Below are 24,160 nucleotides of genomic sequence, written 5' to 3'. Positions count from 1 at the left end.
AAAGGCTTTATGGACAATATGGAAAATCAAGGAATCATGTGGCCTAAACTCTACATTGGATGGCTATCGTTTGTCAAATGCTCATCTAAACCTATCGTTAGAGCCACCAAGTTGATGTACTTTTCCAATGCTTTACGGAAATTCTAGCATTGACCTACCTCTTAGGTCACTCTCCCACTCCTGTTAACATTCCAGAGTGCAATCTCACATGGAGAATATGTCATTCCTTTCTTGGGGCCCTACACTTGATGGCTTTGTTTTTTCATGTTCCTTGTTCTCTCTAAGATTTTATAGCTACATTTTTCAGTTTTTTGTATAGTTTCCCCTAAGATTCTACCAACTAAACAATCTGAAACTCCAACTAGATGTCAATTCCCCTTGTTCCAATAAGTAGATGCAGATTCCCATTATCCCTGACACTCTTTGTAATTGCCCTCTTATTATGATGTAACTCCCACTTTAACATAGAAAAGTAGCAACTACAATTCAACTGTAAAAAGTTCGCGAATTTGTGTTGCATTACAAACAAGCCTACTTTTCAATAATCAAGAAAGAACCTGTTTCTTAAAAGAATTGGAAGATGTTTGTTTGATGAACAAACGGTATTAAATATGTCGGCAAAAATAATGCCCCTATATGTGCGTAGACTTGTTCAATCTGATCATCTTCTTCTAAGCTGGCCGCCCTCACATCCATAAAAAGACAAAAAGATGAGGACCTTACGTACCAATATATTTTATGGGTTTCAATGCAGGGTCAGAGGACAATATTCTCTTAAAGGAATTTGAAGACCATTTTCAAATGTGTGTGATTACAATATCAGCTGCATTCATTTTCATATACATGAACCCATTACCAAGGGCCTATTAACTCAAGCCTCAATAATCAGCAAACTTTCCACAAATGCTGGTGGCCACCCTCACTTACATCCTGCCAAAGGCAAAAGATGAGGATCTTATGCACCAATGCATATTGTGGGCTTCAATGCAGAGTCAGAGCAGTACAGTAGCCTCTTAAAGGAATTTGAAGACCACATTCAAATGTGTCAGTGATTACCATATGATCTGTGTTCATTTGCATATTATACATGAACCCATTGCTAAGGGCCTAGGAAATCAAAGCCTCAATAATAAGGAAACTTTCCACAAATACTACTACAAATAAATACAGCACAAACTTAGCAGGGTAGCTGAGACTACCTTCCATAGGTTCCCAAAATGAAGACGATGTGACTCTGATGACAAATTAGAATGAAAACCACCACAAACTGGAAAAAAAGTCTCATTTGTTCTCCATGTTCTTGCAGCAGAATGTAAAACCTTCCTCAAGAATTAACCAATCCTGCTCAGATGCAAAAAGCAGTCATACACAAAGCCACCAACCAGCCTTGACACATCATGTTACAGCAGTGCTTCAAGTAGAAGATAGTATCAACAAAACTCATGACTGCGATTCCAGTAGCATGCAGCCGCTCAAGCACTGCGGTTTTGATAGCAGTACCAGAATGTGCACCTTTAATCCAAACTTTGTCTCAAGACGCATGAGCTGAACGAACCAATCTGTACAATTTGATTGAGATTGGGCTATTAACCTCCAAATGGTCTTCAACTAATACCATCTGTTTTCTGAGGAGAACCCAGAAGCAGCTATTTTTGATGGTTTAGTGTACACATTTGAAACCTAGATGGCCAGGCAGCCATTCAAACATTCAGATCTGTATACTTCCTGAAGTTGAAGGATCTACCATGGCTTCAAGTCTCCAGGTGGACCTTCTGTCCAGTTCAGAATTCTCTGACCAGGTTCTAGGTAAATGCTCTTACCATGGGGTAGCTTCCGAGCTAAACCATTCAGAATCTGGTGAAAAGCATCCCCTGGTTGTGCAGGCTGGGGGAAAAGCATTGCTTGCTTCATTGCGGGGTTCGCAAGAAGCCTTTGCTTTCTCAGAATGACTTCTGGGGGAATGGACGTTAGTATGGAGTCCAAGTTCGGAACATCCTTTTCATCAACAAATACACCAATATCCTCCCATGGAATAGCGTCTGCAAATGGTAGTACAATATCATCAGCAATGATTACAGGTATACAGCCAAAAATCACACCTTCCACAAGTCTTGGACTCCATGGTGCCCACCCTAGAGGGCATAAGCAAAAAATAGCCCTCTGCATGTCTTCATAATATGTGATTGGATGATCTGTTGAAATATCAAATAAAGGATTGTCCTTAAAATTCTCCCAAACAGCTGCTCGAGCACCACTGCAAGAAAAAAGGCACAACATGTCTTAGCGAGATGAAATATCACCAGCAACACAAGAAGCCACAATATGTCTTAGCAAGATGAAACATCATTTGCAACACAAGACACACAACACACTTAAATTTGCATAATTATGTTAGATCTGCTTATGCACAAAACTGTCAACAGCAGCCAGCAACTTAAGCTGAAATTACCGTGCATAATAGCCACCTTCTGGATCATTTCCTTTATCATAGAATAAGCCCCGAAAATACACAAATATGGACCGTGGCGTGCTGGGAGGAATCAAATGCATCTGCATTTTTTGAGGAGGTGCATAGGGGGGAACAATAATAGATCCATCCTTCAAGCATACATGATACCTCTGGCCAAAGGTTTGCACCAGTGTAGCACGACGTAACAGAGGAAGTATCCCTCTGGCAATTGCATTTTCCTCCTGTACCCCAGAAAGAGCACCAAAATCCCCTTTTTTTGTGAAAGCATGGACAACGGAAGTTTTGTGCACCTACTAACACCTGCCAACCCACACACAATAACATCCACGAAACCACATGCACTTACCTGATAATGAAAACAGGCACCGAAATCATGGGGTACAACAAAAAAGTGATCAGCTCCTTCAGTAAGATTCCAGTATGGCCACCTAGTAGATATATAATGAATAGCACTGCGCATCATTCGAGGAGATTTGAATGGTAATGGCAATCCATTTGGTGTAAGATCGCAGGTGGAGTAAATAGGGGTGAAGAACCAATCTGCTTCATCCGGATTGAATGTTCGAACGGGACTAGTGAGCAGGAAGTCATGAACAAATATTTCTGTTGCGAACATATGAGTCAGACATCTCCGATCCTTCTCGAGGACTTTCTTATTGTATCTTGATGGAAGCTCGTAAACAAAGACCTTGAGCCTTCCAAAAGGATCATCCTCTAGGACATCTCCAGCACTGCCTGTAAAAGGAAACAAACAGTGCAAAAGACGATTCAATACTGTGCCCTGTTCTGATCTCCAGAAGAAACTCTAAATGCCAACACTATAGCAAGATAACATTACGACATAGCAAGTGGTGTAATGTACACATTGCAAAATTGATTTAGATACTGCGCCCTGTTCTAATTTCCAAAAGAAGCTCTAAACGTTCGAGCTATAGAAAGATGACATTACACCACAGCGTGCGGATGCCCTTATAACTGGAAATGTTGAAGCCAAATGTATAGCTGGAGGAGGCTTTTCATTCAAAAAAGTTATGACTTTTATACAACATCCGTTTTACACCCTGTCTGCTTGACAGATGTTCGGGCCAGTCTCGGTGTACAGTCATGCGTGTATGTGCAGAAATGCCAAATAGCAGAAGCATTCCCTGCATCAATGGATGATCTCGAAAGAAAGAAGCAAAAAAAAAAAAAAAAAAAAAAAAAAAAAAACCTGAGATCCGCTCCTGCGCCTGTGCAATCCACAGTAACTGACAGGAAAACAGTAATAATCCAACGATATTCTTCATTGTCCGTCTCTCGGGATTGATCCAAGTGATCCTTGTAGTGCGACAAGTTCGGAAGACTACAGGAAATGGCGACAAGGCTGCATCTCCTGATCTTTTGTCACAACAAAATGTTCCTGTTACAAATTTGGCATCGCAGGTAAGCTAGAATCCATTCATTCTACGGGAATGCATCAGACATTCCCGCGGAAATGCATCAAAGCGCCTCATATTTCTGCAGAAATGCATCGAAAGGAACACAAAGACACACACGCACACACACACGGAGGGGGCCGGGGGGAACTTTGTTGAAGGGGGGCCCTGATGCAGTGGTGGTTCGGGAGAGCGCGTCAGAAGAAAGCCTTCGGAGGTGAGAGACGATCGGCCGGACGGAGACGCAGGAACAGCAGCTTCCACAGAAAACAACGACAACACAGTGCGACGGAAGCCGTTTTCAGACTGTGAGTTTCCTTGATACTAGTCTTCTAGGCAGTGTTCAGGAAAAATATTTTTGAGAAACATATTTTCAGATATTTTTGAGAAAAATATTTTTGAGAAACATATTTTCAGACTGTGAGTTTCCTTGATACTAGTCTTCTTAATCCAAAAAATCAATAAGTTTGGACACATATTTTCAGATATATACACTGATCTACACGTTCACTTGAAGCTAAAATCCTTCTACATTGCAGTCTAATAGGAATTTCTCAAATCTAACCGGCATTGTGATAAGTTGAGATACTACTTTCCCGAACACTGCTTCTAAGAGTTCTGTTGTTATTGGGAACAAATCTTCGAGGCCCCTAAATTAAAGGGGCAATATAGTTGCACGACCCAAAGCAAAACTCAACCCACCCCAATTTAGTCGCAAATTTGTAAAAAAGATGCAACTTTTTAACTATAGACTAATGTGAGTCAAATAATTGAGTCATGTAAATTGTTTTACCTTTTGACTTTTTTTTAATCTTAAAACAATACATCCTTGAGTGTCACTCTATTGACCCCCCCCATTGTCACTCTTTTGTCAACCCTTCATTTATAAGAGCCCCTCCTTGCGCAAATAATTGGACTTGGAGGAGGGACTCGGTCACTTAGGAGCAACAATAGCCCCCTACGCAAGTACAAGAAGAGGTGGATCATTCTTTGATAGTTGGCATAGATGAGAGAGAAAGAGTCGGCCATGAAAAAGGATGAGAGAGAAACTCATTTTTCTATATGAGAGAAGATTATGACCTATCACTCGGAGCCACATCATATTGACTTGTTGCAATACATTAAGTATCACCATTTTTTAAAGATGCTTCATGAACCACACGAAGTTCCTATTTTCTCAGAGTCCAAGTTAAGCATCATGGGCATGCATGCCTAACTTTGACTTAGTCAACTCATCTCAGTCAGTTTGACTTGCACGTGACACGGCTCTAACTAAGCCTACTTGACAAAAATACCAAAATTTCCTAAAGTTTTTTTAAGCTGCATATGATATATATAGTTTGACTATTAAAAAAATATTTATATAACTCACTTGAGAATAAAATTATAATTGGGGATTTTGTTAATGACAATCTATTAGCCCCTTCACCTTAGGAGTTTTGTGTTATTCAAAAAATAAAATAAAGTTTGTTTGGCTTTGGCTTGTTTAAGACCAACCTGATTCTTCCACTTCATCAAAACTCATGAGATATAACTAAAGAGAGTGTTGAATGCCACTTGATATGGTTTATTACATCCAATTTCATCCTCGATGCATAGTTGTGATGATAGCAATAGTTTGTGAATGTCTCGCTTTATGGTGTGCCCATGAAGAGGAAAAGAAGAATGGTTCAAATGGCCAAAAGCCAACCACAAAGTGTATGCAATGCATGTTGCATATGTTGAACTACATCACTCTACTAGAGAGTTGGCACAATTGTCTCCAAAATGTATGGCCACATGGGTCATGGCCTCCCTTATTGTCTAGGTACATGTCCATCCTAATTCAAAGGCTTCATGCTTGTGTAGTGGTAATACAGACTCAAAATAGTATTAATGATTATGATAGCCCATAGTTGATCATCAAGAAATCTCCTAAGTAATGTAATAATTAGTTTGAGAGCCTTAATTGATTGGCCATGTGTCACATGATTATAGTCTCGACCTAATGCAGTATACAAAATATAAATACAAGACCATCAACTTCATACCAGACACATTCATTGAGGGAAAAAACCCAAAGAAGCAACTAGAAAAGAAACCAAGCCCCAAAAACAACTTACCAAACTACATCTTCCTCATGGTAAAAAGGTAAGCGATATTTAGCATGAAGAAAGATTTAGCTAAGTAAATAAGATGACCAAAGGACACATGCTTTAAAAATTTGATCAATGATAGACCTATTGTCATGGGACTTAGATATTGTGGGCATAGGAGCAGCTCATGAGATCATGGTTGAGAAAATAGACATAATGCAAGAGGAGCACATTCTCAGATATGCAAGCCACCCAAAAGTAGAAGATGACTTGCTCAAAAACCTATCCAAAGAACAACCTAACGGCTTACGTTGATCTCCTCTTTTCAAAACTAAATGGTTGTTTACAACTCAACTTAGGAGGAGATTAGCATATCAAGGGTAGGATGCACCCATTCTTGAAAATGCGGTATGCACATAGACTAGAGTTAACACAAACAAGTAGTAGGATTATGGCAATGTTAGCCACAACTATTAAACTTAGAAATTATATATATTAGACATGCAAAAAAGTAACCTTGTTCATCCATTACTTACACAAGTAATGATAAATTTTCACTACACAAGGGTCAAAACAATGTCAATTTTGTAAAATACAAACATTATGATAACCATTTAAATAATGTCACAACTCATGATATCAAGACATAATATTCAAAAGACCACTTCAATGCATTATATTGATTAACAAACACGATCATTCAACGAACTCAAATAGTGAAGTGCCAGCACCATGACTCACACTTCAGAGTTCTAAGGCATAAGTACCAAACCTCTAGCAAATAATAGACTCAAAGTGAATGTTTAGACTTCAAGCACAACCTCCAAAGTTATTGTCATTGTAGGTAATAGATACTCTTGTGGCTATCTAAAGCCATTAAATGTATACACTTCCATGCGTATAGAATTTTGGAATAAGATGTATAACATATAAGCATAAGATGTTATCAGTCCACGTGAACAAGCCATATCTAAGCAAAACTATGATTTAGCAAAAAAAAAAAGCTAACTAAGGCAAATATAATATTTGCATATCAATGATAAATCAATGGTGGCAGAAAATTATTAGAGAAACGTTGCTTCTCAGACGTCACGTTGAATCACGACTCATCAAATTGTGAAAAAAAAATTAGCATGCAATGAGGGTAGTGCCTTTGCATTAGTGACAAAGTGCACCCTTTGTGCAGTCAATATACAAGCATAAAAAGGAGAAGAATAATCTACATACATAGCCACCAACCTCAACATGGTCCATTGAAAGAGAGGATCGGGTAATCATAACCACATCACAATGATGCTTTGCTTTGATCAAGAGTATTCAGAGAGCCCTATCACCTCCTAATCGAATAAGGGTTTGAGGGACCCCTTAAAGGTGAGTTAAACAATTGCTAAGAGCCCCTAGATGACACTTATCAATGAAGAGCCCTTACTTCCATTCATGGTGAGACTCACAAATGCTTAGATGAATCTTCTTGAGTAAATAACAACTCAAAATTTTTCTTAAAGGCTAGACCCTTTGAATTGCAACCCTATATAGGGCCAAATGAGTGGTGGAACCTGAGGGATTAGCACCTGTTTGGTGTGGTCCCTAATGGTAGGTGGTGTGTGTGTGTCTCCATTGTGACTCAACCACTAATTGAGATGGTGATAAATGAGGCATCTTGTTATTGTGAAGTATATTTTCCATCTTGTTGTTATGGGTTTGTTCCTTTAACATTAGGGTATGTGAATGGAGCTGTGGGAAAAACAATGTGCAAATGACTGCCCTTGATGTTCTACTAGTGATGTGTGATGATCAAGTGTGGATTTAGAAAGGAAGCTAGAAAGTCAAAGATGGAGCTGGTCACCCTAGGTCATTGAGTGTCTCTAGCTTGAGGACCCTTAAGAGCGGTGCTATGAATACGCATGTATGTTTTTTCTTTTTATTTTTTTTTTCTCAAAATTTTTGAACTACCATAAAACATTAGTACAACAAATCCTTCATTTTCTTTACAAGGAACCTTGAGCACAAAGGTTGTTTGGGGTTATACATTTGGCTCTTGAGAAATACCTATGTATAGAAGAATGCTGGCCAAGATGATGATAATACTAACCAATGCACCCCAAGGGTGGTGGTACACTAATGAAGGCCTTATGTTGGAAACCTTTGATGACAATGAAGAAGAAGCAAGCTCACTATGACTGTGAATCCAATTTTCCAAAGGGAAATTCTTGGTGTTGAGAAAATATGGTGCAAACAACACTATATATGTACCTTCGAATATTACTCATAATGGGCTTTAAGTCTACTAAGAACTTGCATTCTTCCCTACCCCATTATCTACTTCATGGCCTATCATGCCTACAAACTTTACTAAGATTTGTTACAATAGTATTTTTAAAGCTTTGCCACCATATTCTAGAGCTATTGCCCTCCTTTTACTTATGTCAAGGATTGAGAATCTATTTTTATCATTGAGTTATTACCTCGCAATTGCAATGCTACTCTCAAACCCGTGTCTATGAATAACACCACCTTACTAGCATGTTGATACTTCAATCTTATCTTGCTTGTTATCTCATCCCACGTTAATCACTTCTAAGTGCTTGCTACTACCCTTATTCTTAACATCAACCACCTTTTAGTTGCTATCTAACTAGTTGATGCTTGTGTGTTTGTTATAAAAAATGGAACAAAGCAAGGTAAACATCTATTTACAAGGGCGATATGGATAACAACTAGGGATTGTTGTTGACACGAAGCTTTGGACTTTTAGCTCTCACTAACGATTTACCTATTTGGCTCACAAGATATAGATGGTCCCTCTCTCTTTGAGGCATATGTTTAACTTTCTCAATTATATCTTACTGAAAATGCAACATTCCTCGTATTCTATGAGGTGTTTTCAATTCCATTTCTTTCATACACTCCCAAAATAATTTTATTCAATTTGTTCAAATATATTTCAAAGGTTCTTTCATGCCCACATATGTGCTCTGTAACTATATAAGGTTCCATGGAACCTATAGCGTTGCTTTGGGCTACCACTTGCATTTAACTCTAATGTTAGTCCAAACTCATGTCTCCTTAGAATCTTCTTCAAATTTTCTTTCATCTATGACACTTCTTATCCCTCAACACACAAAGAATATCCTTGCTACAATTACGTCCATAACAATAAGTAAACCAAAAATGTAGATTTCTATACTTATCTATGTGATTCTGAAAGCATATGTACTCACATTTAGTTACATGTCAATCTATATATAGATCAGCTCCTCAAGTGTGGGACATACCTAGGGAAGCTTCAAGCTAGACCCATCTTTGAATCCAACAATGTCTATCTTGTACTATACAAAACACTAGCACTCCCCTCAATAAGCAATTGCATGTGAGCTTTTAAGTTGTAGCTATTGAAGCTCATGGAGAATCCCAACTCTTCATGATTCAACTCATATTCTTCATAGGACTCACAAAATCAAGAGTTCCAACAAGAAAAACCTTATCACCCAATGTAGTTCATCAACTTCTAACAAGTTGGGAGGTAAGCACTATAGCAATGCTTAGCTTCAACAATATCCACACTATTGCCCAAACAACTTGCATGTTAAGGTCAAATTGAGCCATTTGAGATTTACGGTTAGTGATTAGTGTAACGTGCTCGTCTGTCGACTGTCCAAGCACGTTTTAGCAGTCCATCGAGAAACGAATTTAAGTTTCACCGCCTAGAACTCCCATGGAATGTTTCGGGGTTTGTCGCCTAGGGTTTCCTGAGTCCGCCTCGGAACGTTCGTGGCCGAACCCACTAGGATCGACCTGAAATCTAGGTTCCTAGTTGTCAAGGTTTCCTAACAGCATTCTAGCGTCGGGTTTTGGGCATCCTGCTTTACGCAGAGATATCCAATCCGAAGCAGATCCATACTGCACTTGGTTCAAAGAGAATGGGAAACGAGAGGGATGCGCTACTCAACCTCTCTGCCCGTAGGGCATACTCCCATTCCGGTCCCCTAAAACGGTATGAATCGGGTCCTAACTTAACAATACCTAAAGTCGAATGGTGATAAATCCTTGTGAGAAGCCTCCCAGTTCTTTGGGACCACCTAGCTATAGGATGGACCCGTCGGGGATTCTGCCAACCCACTTCCCTTAATAGTTTTAGTTTTCTAATTAGGTCATACCACATTTATGTGCGACATTAAAATCAACTTCATTACTTAAGCCTTTTAGGAAACATGGTTCTTCACGTAACTTACAGCACATACAAGAAAACAAAACAAGCAGTCCTTTTGACAAACAATTTCCTTAACTTATCTTCAAGTTAATCTTTGTCTCCTGCCCATACAAGAGAATTATGTATCCCTTCTGTCCAACAGAAGTACCTGGTCCAAATCACATGGCACTAAAATTTCCATCCTTTATCTAGAATAGGATCTTCCAACGTCCCAGACGTTGGGCTCACACGGGGATCTCCAACTCCATTCTGGACATGCAAGGGGTGTCCAGAGCTCCACCTGACCCACAAGCGGTCTAGGAGTGAGATGCCATTTCCGTAGTGGGCCTTTTCACCACTCGACCATCAGCCTGTGAATCGAGTAGTGCCCTCTCGGGGTAATCTGCGGTGTGATCTTGGAGATGATCCACACGTGCAAAATATCCTTCCTTAATTAATCCAATTAAGAATCAAGCATAATCAAGGCAATCAACCCTAATATCATCTTCTAGGAAAACATTCATTTATTCCCATGGTTACTTGTCATTACAGACCCTTGCCATGCTTTTTTCATCAAACATAAACACTTGGAATATTTATCCAAATCACATCGCAACAATCAATTGATTAAAAGAAAAACATTTAGGGTGTTGTTCAATCAACCAACAAAACTAATTGTATTTTTCCCAAACAATACAAGAATAGACGCGATAATAACTCCATCACATATTCGCTCTTTCCCTTGGGATTAAAGAGTGATTCTAAGCAAAATTTACTTAATACTTATATACACAATTCTAATGTCATACTTTTTACAATTATACTATTCATAACCCCTGATCGATTGCTCTATCAAAACGAATAAGCCATATGCAACTAAGTGCAATTAACTTTCCTTAATACATGCACTTTGCAAACTCCATCTTTCAAATATGTGAGAAGAGGCTCATCCCTTCCCATAACCTATTCTCGTCCATCATAGTATGGAGCCTAATGATGCAAGAATCAAAACAAGCATCTGTCAATTTGAAAATGCATTACTTATGACCGGTACCACAATTAGATTCACATTGATGCCTTCGCATGAAGCTTCATTGTTGGTTGTAGGATTGCCATTCGCGCGCGACATTCTTTGCTTGGATGCCATCATCTGCAAGTAGACTCAAGAGATTAAAAAGGCAGAATAGATTCGAGATGGGAGAAGGTAAGCGAAGATGGCTAAGTCGAGGATCGAGATAGAGGGAATTGTGCAATCTCTCGGGGTAACTCTTCTCTCTCTCTCTCTCTCTCTCTCTCTCTCTCTCTCTCTCTCTCTCTCTCTCTCTCTCTCTCTCTCTCTCTCTCTCTCTCTCTCTCTCTCTCTCTCAATCTCTTGGAGGGGGTATCCTTCTCTCTACCTCTTGCTCGCAGCCTCTTGAGGTCTCCTTATGCTCCCTTGTGCCTCTCCATGTCTCATATTTATAATAAATTAGAGATGAGGGGATAAGGTTGAGAACAACTTTGTTCGAAGTGCAGTCTACTGCCTGTAGACTGCGATCGTGGCGTGTGTGATTTCACCAATCACTTTTCTTTTTTTTTCTTTTTATAAAATCTCCATAACTAACTAAAAAATCACTTGTCTTTTCTTTTAAATGACTTTTAGTTCTATCTTTTTAGGATAATATCTAAAATATATTAGTTTTTTTTCCAAAAATCTAATTATTTTGGACCATCCAAACTATACACATTAATACTAGTGATTAATATGTCTCATAAGTCTCGTTCACGTTGCAACTTTTGTGAAGGGTGGCTATGGTCCCTGTCAATCCGAGAAAAATGTCAAATTACGACTCTCGATTTATTTTAAAATATATTTTTAATTAAATAAAAATATTAGTTATTAATGTTAGTTAGTTTTTACCTTAGTTAATCTTTAGTTAGTAATCTTACTAACTTATTAATTGACTAACTAAATTTCGAACTAACCAACTAACTTTTATTGCATGGAAATATTACATCATCCTCCCCTTTGAGAAATCAAGATGTCCTCTTCTCGAGAGAAACTAGGGAAGACAAGCATTAATGGGGCTTAGGGCCTCTGGGTTATGGGTCCACCACACTTTCGTTGCGCTACTCTAATCATTCATAAGCATGCAGTCTTTTGAAACAACAACCTGTTGTATTTGATATATCTGAGTCTGGTCAACTAACTTAAGTTTGGCTATTATTGCTTGATTCGTAGCAGCAATTCCCGAAGTAGAGAAATAATCATCTATCGACTCAATCCATGACTCCGCCTCTGCTACAATGTCTATTCCTCCTCCATCAAATTTAGGTGCCTTAATTTCCTTGAGAAGAAATTTCTTCTCTTGCATGTCATCATTTGTAGGTGCAAGAGGTGCCTGACAATCAAGCCATATCACTCAAGTTATTTCTCTTTAGGGTATGTCTATGAACCAAACATTAATCAATCACGCATCATCATGAAGTTTCGCTCTAATACCAACTGTAACGTGCCTGTCCAAGCACGTTTTAGTGGTCCATTGAGAAACAAATCTAAGCATCGCTGCCTGGCGCTCCCATGAATGTTCTGGGGTTTGTCGCCCAGGGTTTTCCCAGTCCACCTTGCAACGGAACGTTCATGGCCGACTAGGATCAACCTGAAATCTAGATTCCTAGTTGTCAAGGTCTCTTGACATCATTCTAACGTCAAGTTTTGGGCATTCTACTTTACGCAGAGATACCCAATCCGAAGTAGATCCATACCACACTTGGTTCAAAGAGAATGGGAAACGACACGGATGCGCTGCTCAACCTCTCTGCCCATAGGGCATAGTCCCATTCCGGTCCCCTAAAACGGCATGAATCGGGTTCTAACTTAACAATACCTCAAGCCGAACGGTGATAAATCCTTGTGAGAAGCCTCCCAGTTCTTTGGGGCCACCCAGTCGTAGGATGGACTCGTCAAGGATTCCGCCCACTCGCTTCCCTTGATTTTAGTTTTCTAATTAGGTCCTACCACATTTATGTGCGACATTTAAAATCAGCTTCATTAATTAAGCTTTTTAGGAAACATGGTTTGTTCGTGTAACTTACAACACAGACGCGAAAACAAAACAAGTAGTCCTTTTGACAAACAAGTTCCTTAACTTATCTTTAAGTTAATCTTTGTCTCCTGCCATACAGGAGAATTATGTATCCCTTCTGTCCAATAGAAGTACCTGGTCCAAATCACATGGCACCAAAATTTCCATCCTTTATCTAGAATAGGATCTTCCAACGTCCCATACGTTGGGCTCACGAGGATCTCCAAATCCATTCCCATGGCTACTTGTCATTACAGACCCTTGCTAGGCTTTTGTCATCAAACACAAGCACTTCGAATATTTATCCAAATCACAATGCAACAATCAATTGATTGAAATAAAAACATTTAGGGTGTTGTTCAATCAACCAACAAAACTAATTGTATTTTTTCCAAACAATACAAGAATAGATGCAATAATAATTCCATCGCATATTCACTCTTCCCCTTGGGATTAAAGAGTGATTCTAAGTAAAATTTACTTAATACTTGTATGCACAATTCTAATGTCATTCTTTTTATGATTATGCTATTCATAACCCCTGATTGATTGCTCTATCAAAACGAATAAGCCATACGCAACTAAGTGCAATTAACTTTCCTTAATACATGCACTTTGCAAACTCCATCTTTCAAATATGTGAGAAGAGGCTCATCCCTTCCCATGACCTATTCTCGTCCATCATAGTATGGAGCCTAATGTATCTCATATCAAAACAAGCATCTATCAATTTGAAAATACATTACTTACGACCGGTACCGTAATTGGATTGACAATGATACCTTCGCCCGAAGCTTCGTTGCTGGTTTCAAGACACCAGGTGTATAGAGAGCACATGGTAGTATAAAGGCTCCACTAAGTGATCCATTGATATGGAGGTTTAGCAAGGTTAGATACCCTATTAAAAGATTTAATGTTGAAGGTTATGCAACTCACCATTATGCTCATATGGTAAAGGTGGTTGAGGGTGTTGAGCTCACTTGTTTTGAGGATGCCATTGGTCATGCTCATTGGGATAAAGCAATGGATTATGAGATGGCTACATTAGAGGCCAATAAGGCTTGGAATCTAGTACCATTGCCTAAAATAAAGTCATCTATTGGTTATAAATGGGCCTATAAAATTTAAATATAATGAACATATTTCTCTTAGTAGGTGTAAGGCTAAGTTGGTTGCAACAGGCTATGCTCAAACATATGGCATAGATTATGAAGAGACATTCAGTCCAGTTGTTAGAATGGCAACAACTAGATGTATAATGGTTTTGGCAGCAACCAAAGATTGGAGTTTGCAGTAGCAAACAGATGTAAATAATGCCTTCTTTTGCATGGTGATTTGCAAGAAGAGGTGTATATGGGGCAGCCTACAAGTTATGAGAATTTAGAGCATCCCACATATGAGTGCAAGTTAAAGAACTCGCTTTATGGGCTAAAGCAAGCACCTAGAGCATAGCTTGATTAGATCAAATAGTATCTTGTCAACATTGGCTTTTATGTTCTTTATGCTAGTCACTCACTTTATGTGAGAAAGGGGGATGCAAGTTTGGTCATCATAATCATTTATGTAGATGAGTTGATTATTATAGGTGATAGTGTTGACAGATTGAGATTGCTAAAGTCAATGACCTTTTTAAGAGGAAGTTTGAGATGAAGGATTTGGGTGAGCTAAGGTACTTTCTTAGTATTGAGGTGATTAGATGTGACGATGATATATAGCTATCCCAAAGGCAAGATGGCTTGGACATGTTATCCAAGTATGGTATGACAGCGTGCAAGCATCTTTTAGTGCCGTTGGAGTAAAATGTGAAGTTTACTGATGTTGGGGATGAGATAGGAGACTCTACTATGTTTAGGAGGATAGTAGGGAGTTTGATTTGCATGACTATCACAAGGCTAGACTAGAGTTATCTTGTTAACCTTGTCAGTCAATTTATGGAGATGCCTAGAAAGCCTCATTTAAATGCAAATAGAAACATATTGAGGTGTGCGAATTCCACTTTTCATTATGGACTTTTTGATGAGGTCGATAAGGATATACATGTGTTTGGATACACAAATGTAGATTGGGTAGGTATCATGTCATACAAAAGATCTACCAATGGATTAATATTTTCCCTTGGTAGTGCAATTGTTAGTAGGTGGAATAGCAAAAAGTAACCTAGAGCTGCTTTATCCAATATTGTTAACCTCAACACAAGAAGAGAAGAGGAAAAAGTGGAAAAGTGCAAGTTGGGACCTAAAAGGGGTGGCCCAAAAGGAAATCAGACACAATGAAAGAAGTAGGAAGGGCGGCCTCAAAAGCTAAGTCAAAGGCAAAAGTTCATTTTTAAATACAATGCACCCCTAAAACTTTTTATAAAAGAGCACCCACTGTGCAAATTGTAAAGGTAGATGAGTGGTAGGAAGGATCTAGGAAGTTAGAAGGACAATGGAAAAGAGGGCCTATGCCACGTAAAAAAGGGGATAAGGGGATGACTGCCCAAAAGGGATTTAGGGTTTTGTATATAAAGTTGAAAAGTGAATGAGGAGCTCATTCTTTGGTGTGTGGCTAAAGTGGTCTCTTCTTCTCCTCTTGTCTTCTCTTCTTGCTTGCTTGTGCTTGTACTTGAGAGAGGGAGCATGAGAGGGTGAGGGAGCGAGTGAGTGAGGGTGAGGGACTGTGGTGGAGAAGCTCTCTATATTCTCCTCTCTTCTTATCTTCTCTCATCTCGTGTGTGTGGCTATAGATGATGAAGCGAGGTGGAGGATTGAGGATGCTTGAGCTTGCATCTCGAATCGTGGAGCCATTGAAGGGCTTGAGGGAGGATGCTACTCCATTGAGCATCAAGGTAAGCTCACTACACTCGTGGGATTGAAGATGTATCGGCTAAGTGAGAGATAGCCAGTTGTGCTTACTTGAAACACTTGAAACAATAAGCGGTTTATGGGTCTTAGCAGTTGATGAGCTCACCTCTACATTTTGGTTCCATTGTCGGGACCAACGGATTCAAGTTCGAGCACTTGTGTGCCCTAAATGGAGCAACAAAGTAAGGGTTTCATCTTCAAACTAAAGCTTGAGATAGGTAGGAAATTTTGGGTTTTAAATCTTGGCAACAAGTAAGTATTTTGATTTTTTAATGATTAGGCAAGTAGGAGGAAGCATTTCAGTTTTTTGTTTTTGATTTTTGTTGCATTTGGAGTAAGTTAGGACCAAGAAATTGAAGGAAAAAGCTTTAGGGTTTCTACTGTCATAACTAGGCAAGAGGGTTTGATTTGTTTACCGATTTGTATTTTGGAGTTTATTTGCTATTCCAGGTATATAAAATCCTTCATTAGGGTCTATTCTTACATTTTGGAAGTTTGTGCGACCCCTCATATACCAAAATCATTCGAATCAAGTTGATTTTCGTCATCCCTGGGAACTCATCATGAGAAATTGGCCTATCCAACTCCCAGAATCAAACAATTGGCCCTACCGATTTCCTTAGGGGACAAAAATCAACCTGTCCAATTTAGATGATTGAAAAGCAGACTGCCAGATTGACAAAATCAATCCACCAAAAATAGACCGTCGGTCCAAGAGAATCGACCCATCAAATTTGGCTGGTCCGATTCTAAGAATCGGAGGAGTCAAAATCGAACAAAGTTGTATCCAAAAAAATAATAATAACTAATTGACCCTACCAATCAATGCATAGCCATAGCCCCAAGTAGGACAATGTAACAGAAATCCTTGCAGACCCAAGAGTGGCCACTACTAATTACGCTTAGATCCAAACTAGGACAGGACGAAGTGAGCAGAGTGAACATGATAACTGTTTCTTTGCATTCGCACACCACTCTGATATGAACACTTGAAGCACACTAAAGAAAGGCGAAAGCCTAATTTCGCATAGTACACAGAAGTGAGCACGCATACCCACCCCTCCCGCCCCCCCCCCCCCCCCCCCCGAGTGAGTTTAATTGAGGAATGTTTGTAAATAATAAGGAACTCACTCAGACCTAACAATCAAAACAAACCCACTAGTAGGAGAAGACCCTCAAACATAAGCGGGTGATCGATAATCCCAAATATAGGACCAAGCACAGACGCGACCCAATAGTCAAAGGCTACAAAGACTGACACCGTTGGAGAAGTGGATCTACCCGACTTGATCAATCTCATCAACAACCTAGTGGAGTATGAGATTACGAATATGGTAGTTTCCTGACAAAAATCCAGTGACCAGTCACCAATTACGACCTACATGCCCAAACAACAGACCACCATGGTAGGGCATCCAAGGATATCATAGCAGACCTCGAAGAGGAGAGGAGACTAGTGCTGGAAGCTTTGCAGGGCATACTGACCTACAATCAAGAACAACAAGCCAAAAGCTTGCGACAGACCATAGAAATGTGCGAGATTCAGTGAGTGCTAGCCCTAGCAAGCTTGAAGGAGATCTTACGCTAAGTGAGCTTCTTTATGAACCAGTTTCTAAACAACTCATTAGCAAAGCAGAGTGTCATTGCAATGGCAACCTCGTTGCTTGTAGGATTAAGAGTTAACCAAGGCTCTAAGAGCCAGTCATGGCTAAGCAGTTAGACAAGTACCAGCCAAATGATGACCCATATAGTTTCGTAAATTAGTTCAAGTATGTCTGTGAGGCCAATGGCCTCACTGATCTTACTTTGCGCTCACAAGTTTTTGGTCTATGCTTAGGAGATAAGGTTAGGACCTAGTACACGATTGTGGACGCTGCTAAGAAAACTGACTTTAACAACCTCAAGAGTTTCTTCATCAAGAGATTCTCTAAGCATGGTACCCCGATAACCTTCTAGTGCGGCTAATAAACATCAAGCAGAAAGACGAGGATATAAGAGACTACGTCACCCACGTGCGGAGTCTTTTCAAGAGGTTCCCAGCTAGTGAGCAACCCTCCGAAAGAGCAGTCTCCATAGTCTTCATCAATGGGATATGAAGTGAGGAACTCTACAAGGCCTTGGCATGCAATTCAAGCTTACAGCGAGACATGTTAGCTAGGGTCTTTAACGAGGCAATTAGAGTGGACAACCAGCTCCAAGAGCTTGGACCTGAGAGGAGACTAATGCTAGAAACTTTGAGAGAGTTTCAACATCAAGTGAAAGATCAGGCCCAAGTTATCAAGATAAAGGAAAGGGCATGAACGCAAGCTAGGAGCTAGTAGAGATGAAGACGAAGCTAGCCAAATTAAAAGAAATGATGAGACGACCAACATGCCCTCACATCCAATACGTGTATTGTGGCAGAAACCACCTTCTAGCCAAGTGTCAAGACTCAAGGTCCCAACCTTGTGCCAATTGCGGTAGGTTTAGTCACTATACCCTGCATTGTAGGCTACTGAGGAGACTCCCATATTCACAACCATACGGATAGCATTACCTAGTGAATAGGCTGTGAAACTTCTTCAAAAGGGGAGCCCCATTGGCTCTCCTGGCATCTAATGATGTCAAATCAGCCATTCCTAGATGGATATAAACCCCACAGGCATACCTAGACCACGTGGACCCTACGTAACCCATCCACCAAGCGATGCTCCAGTCCACTATGTGGGGAAGCCGAACGATGAAGAGCCTTATATGCACCCTTATGTCTCGTATGATGAAGAGGGAAATGTAATCCTTATGGATTTCCAATCTATACCATTGATGGCATTAGGAAGAGGCAAAGGCTTGTCCTAAACATGAGCAAGATAATTGGAAAAAGGCCAATCTTAGATGCCCAGAGTGTGGAATCACTCACCTGTCTGCTGAATGACCTAGAAGAAAGCCACCCTTAGTGTGGCAAACGAGCCATCTATGCCATTGGGGCTATTTGGAGTTGAGACATTTAACAAAGAGGACACATCCATCTTGTTGCATGTCATGACCCGCACACAGACAAAGCAGGCTAGCATATCATTGCTAGGGCCCAACAACTTATATGTAGCCTCAATTGGAAAGAAAAGTCGTAGGCAAGGGAGAAAGAAAGCTGACGCCAAGGTCACACTAAAAACTGAGAGTGCCACGATGCTACCTATCGAAAAAAAGGAGACAAATGCAGAGGCAGAAACATTAGCTCCAAAGACGGTTAAAAAGGGGAGTACAAAGGTCAAGAGGAGTACCCCAACCCGAAACGCTAACTTGAGGCCATCGAAAAGGTCAAGGGGAGTGGGTGAAAGAAGCCTAGGAGCACCTAAAGGATGTTGAGCCCATTGGAATATGAGATCGATGATCTCTCAAGAGTAAGCACACCAATCTTGCCTCCACAACCAAAGTCAAGAGACGAAACTGTGCCACAAGTAGTGCCGCTTAAACAAAGCCTAGACTCTACAAGCCAGCAAACCAATAGGGCCATTGGCCTAAGAAACGTGGAATTAGGAGAGCAAAAAGCAGTCAATGACCTCCTCACCATGCTAGTGACCACCCCGTTCTAAGCTTAGGAGATCTACTTAGGCAACATCCAATGCTATGGCAAAAACTGAAGCATTGGGTTGAAGAACCAATGGAGAAAGGGGCAATTGATCTACACGATCATGATGCAGTAACTTAGATACCTAGCCTAACGCTGCACTTAGTGCCCAAGTCCTTGCACATCAATACTTTTTGGGAAGGCACCGAAAGGCATGCAGTCTTATTGGTCCTAGCTCTAGGAGACACCACAAGAAAGGGAATTGTGGATATAGGAGTAGGAGTTCGGCCATGCGGTACTCCAAGACTAGGGAAACCCATCTGTTGAGAATGCTAGATTCAATGTCACCCTAGCCAATGGAATAAAAGTGCATCCATTTGGAGTGTTGAAGAACTGGCCCTTGAAGATCGCAAGAATCCACTTCTCTATTGAATTTATAGTCATGAAGGGAATGGACTATGGCATCCTATTAGGCCAGCCCCGGATGCGCAATGCACAGGTCATAGAAAACTAGGGCAATGGTTTAATCTTCTTAGGCAATCAAACAGAAGCAATAAGAGTAGAGATGGATACATGAAAGACCACACCATTCGACCTTGATGCCATCTCCACCATACTGAAGGGTGACACACGAATTAGAAACTCTTATGGGCCACTCACAAAGTATATCCCTTGCCGAGAGGAGGATGAGCGAGATTGGATGCATATACTTGCTACAATCGATATGCCATTCTCAGATGAGGCAAAGGAGTACAAGAAAGCTGCAGAGAAATAGAGAGTGCCCAAGAAGGAGCCTACAGTGCCGCTCTACATGATGGCTAAAAGCCCTTGCAGCCAATCCAAACTTATCACATTTCATGTTCCTAGTAATAGGCCAGAACTCCAAGAGGTCTTGGAGTACCTAACGGGCAAGTTAGCCGGCAACCCTGCCGCTAATTGGAAACCTCTCAACAATCTCATCAAAGTAAGGGATTCATCCCCAAAATGGAGCTTGAGATAGGTAGGAAGTTTGGGTGTTTTGACCTTCGAAACAAGTAAGTATTTTGGATTACTTTGTTTGTTTGATGATTAGAAAACATGGAGAAATCATTTCAGTTTGTTGCTTTGATTCTTGTTGCATTTAGCATAGGATAGGATTAGGAAATTGAATCGGGAAAGAGTAGGGTTTACTGTTGCAAAACAGGACATAAATCATGCAAAAAAATGGTAAAAAGCTTGCTTGAGATGCTTAATGTCGGCAAGTGAGTGATTGGGAGCATCAAAACCTTACCCAAGAGGGGATTTAAGAGCCAAGAGGCCAAGGGAGAGCTCATTTGCAACCATTGCACAGAGAGAGAAAGAGAGAGCCCGCAAAGATTCGATTCGATCTCGTCATCGGAGAGCCTACTACTCACCTCAGGTATACCAATCACTTCCCTTGGCACCTTAGTTAGGATCTGGAAGTTTGTGCTTGGAGTGATTGTCTAAATCATGAGATTTGATCAAAATCATCATTACGTGGCATCGCACCGCGTTCGGCCCATCCGAGTAGCCGTTTTTGGGCCGAGTCCCAAACTCACCCCTTGGCCCTTGCCATTCGGCCAACTCAGCCTGAAAACCCTAATCAGCCCTTGGCCCAAGACCTGACTCTGCCCTCGGCTCGTGACCCGGCCCATGACCCGACCCGGCCCTCAGCCCCCGTTCGAGTGACAGCACTCGGCCCTCAACCCATCCGAGTGACGGCACTCGGCCCTCGACTCGCGAACAGTTCAGCACTCGAACCAGTGTGATTTGGCCCGTCCGAGTCACCCGCTCGGCCCCTACAATTTGGACCAATTGGGCCGAGTGTGAATTTGTCTCAAACTTTCAGAAATTTGACCTGACCTGGCTAAAGCTCAGTAACTCAAACTATCACAAGTCCTCCTGATGCTCAAAACTTGATTCTAGCACACGGAATAGACAAAATCATAAGGCGCAGCCGCTTAGCCGCTTGAGTGGGCTGTCGCGAGACCTAGAGGCAACCCGTAGAGCCATAAAATCCTAATTGGACCAAAAAAACGAGCAAGGCAACGTAACAGAAAAACCCTAAACCCCATCAATATGGCTAGAGAATTTATCAACAAAGCCTATTAGGCCCAAAACAAAGCGAGAGTGGGTAAGACACTTAGAGATCGGTTGCCGCACTGACCTTGAATTTTTGCACTTGAAGTACACTTAAGGAAAACTGAAAGCCTGATTAAGCACAAATGCACTCAAAAGAACACACACGTTGAGTGGAGATGAATTGAGGGTTGTATTTAACAAGTCAAGGAACTCACTCAGATAAACCACTCAAGGAACCCACCAATAAGAGAGGACCCAAAGACATAGAAAAACCATCAACACGCGAAGTAGGACCAAGCAAGTGGCACCAACAAAGTGGATTTGACAACCCTACTCAACCTGATTGATAGCTTGGTGGAGCACGAGAACTCGATTATGGCAGAAGAAAGCTCAGACTGCAGGTCTAACGAGAAACTCGGCTTAGGTGTCTTCCCAAAGGCCATTCTGTTGGTTAGTAGCTACGATGCACATGCCCGGTATGAGCACCGCAGTAGGACAGCAGATGCTATCATCGCAGACTTAAAAGAAGAGAGAAAGCTAGCCCACAAGGCATTGCAAAGCATAGTTGAATATAATAGAGACAAGCAGGCTAGGAGCCAAAGGCAAAGCACAGAGTTGCATTAGGAGTAGCAGGTGCTGAACTTAGCCGGTAGCGGACCACGAGAGGGCCCTAGAAGGAGACTTAATGTTGAGCGAGCTTCTCATGAAGCGACTGCTAGACAACACTGCAGCAGAGCAGAGTGCCGCAACATTAGCAATATCACAATTAGCAAGATTAGGAGCAACCCAAGGCTCTAAGAGCCAGTCTAATATCCCAATAGTCGCAAAGCAGCTCGACGAGTACCAACCCCAAGACAATCCGTACAGCTTTGTAGAGCAGTTCAAGCAAGTCTGCGAAGCCAATGGCCTCAACGACCTGACTCAGCGCTCTCAAGCATTTAGGCTCTGCTTAGGTGACAAGGATAGGACTTGGAATACAAGCTTAGATGCTGCAGAGCGAGCCAATTTCAATGGCCTCAAGAATCTCTTCATCAAGATATTTGTCGAGCCTGGATACTCTGACAATTTGCTAGTACGACTGATGAATGTCAAGCAGAAAGAGAAGGAGAACATTTGCAATTACATAACCTACGTGAGGAGTCTCTTCAAGAGAATCCCTATGGGTGAACTACCGACTGAAAGAGCAGTTTCAACTGTATTCATCAGTGGAATTCAAAACGAGGAACTGTACAAGGCTTTGGCAAGCAACTGGAGCTTGCAGCGAGACATGCTAGCTAGGGTTTTTTAGGAAGCCATCAGAGTTGACGATCAACTGAAAGAGCGGAGCTCTAGGAGCTCCAACTCAGAAGAAACTAACTCATGAAGCTCAAAGAGAGCATCAGCCTCTAGTGAATGACTAGCCCCATCATCCCAAGATAAGGGGAAAGCCACCGAGACAAACCAAGACTTGGCTGATGTCAAGATGGAGATAGCTAAGCTGCAAGACATGTTGAGATGACCAACGCGCCCATACATCCAATGCGTGTACTGTGGCGGAAACCACTTGCCAGCTGAGTGCCAAGACCCTAGGTTGAGACCTTGCAATAACTGCAGCAGGTTTGGTCATGATGTCAGGCATTGCAGATTGCCAAGAAGACTTATGTACTTACAACCATACGGCCAGCCTTACCTAGCGAATAGGCCGTAGCCACTCTTCGAAAGGAGAGCCCCATTGGCCCTTCCTATGCCTAACGACATTAAGCCGGTTGTTCCTAAGATAGGCATAAACCCTACATGCATACTTAGACCACATGGTCCCTATGTGACCCATCCACCGAGTGACGCTCCAGTCCACTACGTGGAAGAGCCAAATGAGAAAGAGACTTATTTGTACCCTTATGTCTCTCACCACGACAAGGGCAATGCAGTCCTTATGGACTATCGACCAGTACCAATGATGGCATTAGGGAGAGGACGAGGTAGAGGCCTAGGAGGGCAGATGCAGGATCCAATCATGTGTTGGACTTGTGGTCACCCATGTCATGTCTCATCGCGTTGCCTTGAGAGGGAGCAGCAAAACAGAGACAAAGCTAACCTAAGGTGCGCTGAGTGCGGAATCACCCATCTCTTCATCGATTGCCCAAAGTGGAAACCTTCTTCAAGTTCAGCCAACGTACCATCTATCCCATTGGGGCTGTTTGGTGTTGCGAACCTCGATGGGGAGGCCACGTCTATCCCATTGTGGGTCATGACCCAAGCCCAGACGAAGCAGGTCGACATATCACTACCAGGACCTGGCAACTTCGATGCAGCCTCGATAGGAAAGAAGAGCCGCAGGCGGAGAAAGAAGAGGTCGGAAGCTAAGATTGCACTGAAAACTGAGAGTGCTACAACTCTGCCTATTGGAAAGAAGGCCACGGACATAGAGGCAAAAACTTCAGCCCCCAAGACGGCGGAAAAGGGAAGTGCCAAGGTAGGGGAATACTCGCATCCGAAGC

At 41.4% G+C, this 24,160-nt stretch overlaps 1 protein-coding gene across 5 annotated transcripts; it reads right to left on the bottom strand.

Moving 5' to 3' along the window:
- Positions 1–1,251: 1,251 nt before the first annotated feature.
- On the bottom strand, positions 1,252–4,207 carry LOC148041446 (putative beta-1,4-xylosyltransferase IRX10L). Of its 5 annotated transcripts, none has more exons than XM_087679629.1 (5): positions 4,004–4,207; positions 3,681–3,869; positions 2,817–3,205; positions 2,450–2,691; positions 1,252–2,254 (listed from the first exon to the last, which is right to left on the bottom strand). In XM_087679629.1, exons 2-5 carry the CDS (start codon positions 3,754–3,756, stop codon positions 1,741–1,743), a joined length of 1,221 nt encoding a protein of 406 aa, XP_087535755.1. In that variant the 5' UTR covers positions 3,757–3,869; positions 4,004–4,207; the 3' UTR covers positions 1,252–1,740. The 5 variants fall into 5 exon arrangements, with proteins under 5 accessions (XP_087535755.1, XP_087535734.1, XP_087535742.1 ...); XM_087679608.1 differs by having other exon boundaries at positions 4,010–4,207; XM_087679616.1 differs by having other exon boundaries at positions 4,016–4,207.
- Between the last annotated feature and the right edge of the window lie 19,953 nt (positions 4,208–24,160).

This window comes from Lygodium microphyllum, chromosome 1 (assembly GCF_053477565.2).
Source record: "Lygodium microphyllum isolate KBCC chromosome 1, Lygodium_microphyllum_v1.1.10, whole genome shotgun sequence".
Lineage (NCBI taxonomy): Eukaryota > Viridiplantae > Streptophyta > Polypodiopsida > Schizaeales > Lygodiaceae > Lygodium > Lygodium microphyllum.
Note: the sequence above shows the minus strand (reverse complement) of the source record. Positions and strands in the feature narration are given on the sequence as shown.

What these genes read in the sequence shown, in the direction of transcription:
- LOC148041446 (XM_087679629.1), bottom strand. Translation starts at nt 3,756, where the DNA reads ATGAAGAATATCGTTGGATTATTACTGTTTTCCTGTCAGTTACTGTGG. An exon ending in GGCGCAGGAGCGGATCTCAG is followed by an intron (nt 3,206 to 3,680) that starts GTTTTTTTTTTT and finishes TTCCTTTTACAG; the next exon opens with GCAGTGCTGGAGATGTCCTA. An exon ending in GTGCCTGTTTTCATTATCAG is followed by an intron (nt 2,692 to 2,816) that starts GTAAGTGCATGT and finishes TCTGGGGTACAG; the next exon opens with GAGGAAAATGCAATTGCCAG.